At 38.4% G+C, this 1,957-nt stretch overlaps 1 protein-coding gene across 2 annotated transcripts in view; it reads right to left on the bottom strand.

Annotated features, from left to right (window-relative positions):
* The window catches only part of mfn1b (mitofusin 1b), a 14,548-nt gene that overhangs the window by 9,963 nt on the left and 2,628 nt on the right, over positions 1-1,957 (bottom strand). For both annotated transcript variants that reach the window (XM_032526197.1, XM_032526198.1), the window contains exons 5-6: positions 1,677-1,801; positions 1,446-1,554 (exon numbers count right to left, since the gene is read on the bottom strand). In XM_032526197.1, coding sequence (XP_032382088.1) covers positions 1,446-1,554; positions 1,677-1,801 — 234 coding nt within the window. The remainder of the gene's footprint in view (positions 1-1,445; positions 1,555-1,676; positions 1,802-1,957) is intronic.

The raw sequence follows: 1,957 nt of genomic DNA, 5'->3' as shown, positions 1-1,957 counted from the left end.
GGGGGGGGGGAGTGAGATTGGTAGGAGTTTTTAAAATCAGTAAAAGAAATCAACATTTAAAACCCACTTTTTTCTTTTTCTCTTAATCAAAAACTTTACATTTTCCATAAAGTTGCAGAAAAAAAAGCACCATTCTAGCTCAAAATGTATGTTTGTTTCAACACAGTAAAATTGACTTCCGACTTACTGTTGATTCAAATTCAATACCTTCAATTCAATTCTTCAATACTTATTTATTTTACTTAATAATACTCTGATAATTTGAATAAAACTACTAAGGATATTACAGAAAAATACCAGCTGAAATGGGATGCAGATTCAATAAACAATGTGGGTGTTTATTTATCGAAAGACCTAGCAGGCTTAGCCAACATCATCTTTGGACTTTTGAACCTTTGAACCCAAAGCTAAAAGCAGATGTCTAACTTTAAACTGAATAAATAAAAGTTGTTTTTTTTAAATGTATATATTCCAAACACTACTTATGGAAGTGACAACCCAACAGTTCAGGGAACAGGACAAACTTATATCCAGGTACATATTGAATGCCAGAAAACCAAGAATTATATACAGTAGAAGCTTTACAACAAAAAAAGTGGTTCTAGTGCTTACTATAGCATTACTTTGCATCCGAGTTATGGCAGGCCAAAACCCATGTATTACTTGGTGTGCACCAATACAGCAAAGTGGGATAAAAATGTTCATGTTTGCACACCTAGCCAGAATTCAAGCTCTCAGTAACACATGCCTCTACTACTTGCTCTTACCATTATTTACATAATGCCTGGGATTTATTTCCATGGAATAGCCCAGAGAGGAATTTGCGTTGCTTTCCCTTTAAGAGCTGCTGCCCGGTTAAGGAGCTCTGTGATTGCCTGTGTCCAGCTTCACATTACATGAATGCCTGAGCAGACAGAAACTAGAATGGGGCCTATGTGGCTGGATACAAACACAGGCAGCCAGATTATCCGCTCCTTAATGAGTTCAGCATAGAAAACATCCACACTGACTCTGAGTTCACATAAGTGACTGATGTAACTGAAAACTTAATTAGCTGGCTATTGTGGTTCATTATTATGAGTTATGACAATTTAAGTGGTCAAATTACTGCACTATTATCCCCTTGAGTGGACACAAAAAGGAACATTCAGTCACATAATGTGTAATAACACAAAAAAAAAATTGGAAGACAGTGACAGCGTTCGCAGCTAATGTACAAAATCAATCCTTTGATCAATTGTTAAATGAGTGATGCAAAGTTGTTTTGGTTTGATTGTAAAAGCCATCTAGCCTCTTCCTAGCTCAAGTTATTCTATCACTGTAAGCTATGTATGAATGTGAACGTGTTATCTCAGCAAAAGTTGGCCACCCTCAATAGCAACATGTACTGTACATTTCACAGGATATTGGCCAGTCATGAGCTTTGTGAGGCTCAGAGACATTACCGTGTTCATAAGTGTGGATTCAGAGTTGGCCACCAGCACAAAGACATCAGCATCCAGGCAAAACTTGTCAATCCAGCTGTCCAGTTGTGATGTGACATCTGTCCCCGGGCTAAGGGAGTGGAAAAGAGGTCGAGAGGTCAAAAGAATGACATCTACAAAATATGTAACGCAACATTTCCATTTGAGCTTGATTTTTTTTGCACATCAGATCTGCTTAATGGATCCTGCTACCTGTCTACAAGCACCAGGTCGTCTCGAAGCAGAGCACATCTGTTCTTTGGCCAAAACACACGGACAAGACAGCCGGCGTCCAGACTCTCGTCCATGTGGAGTGCGTGAGCTAGTTGGTTTACAGTCTGCAGAGGAGATGTAAACAGACTGAAGTTATGCTTGGTTATGTAATAACTTCTCTTCTTGAAGTAAAAGTATGCAGCAACTACTGCGTTATCATTCTGTTAAAAGGTGCCCTGCCTCACAAAACAGTTTTTACTTGCATTTTTTGAAATATGTTA

This window comes from Etheostoma spectabile, chromosome 9 (assembly GCF_008692095.1).
Source record: "Etheostoma spectabile isolate EspeVRDwgs_2016 chromosome 9, UIUC_Espe_1.0, whole genome shotgun sequence".
Lineage (NCBI taxonomy): Eukaryota > Metazoa > Chordata > Actinopteri > Perciformes > Percidae > Etheostoma > Etheostoma spectabile.
Note: the sequence above shows the minus strand (reverse complement) of the source record. Positions and strands in the feature narration are given on the sequence as shown.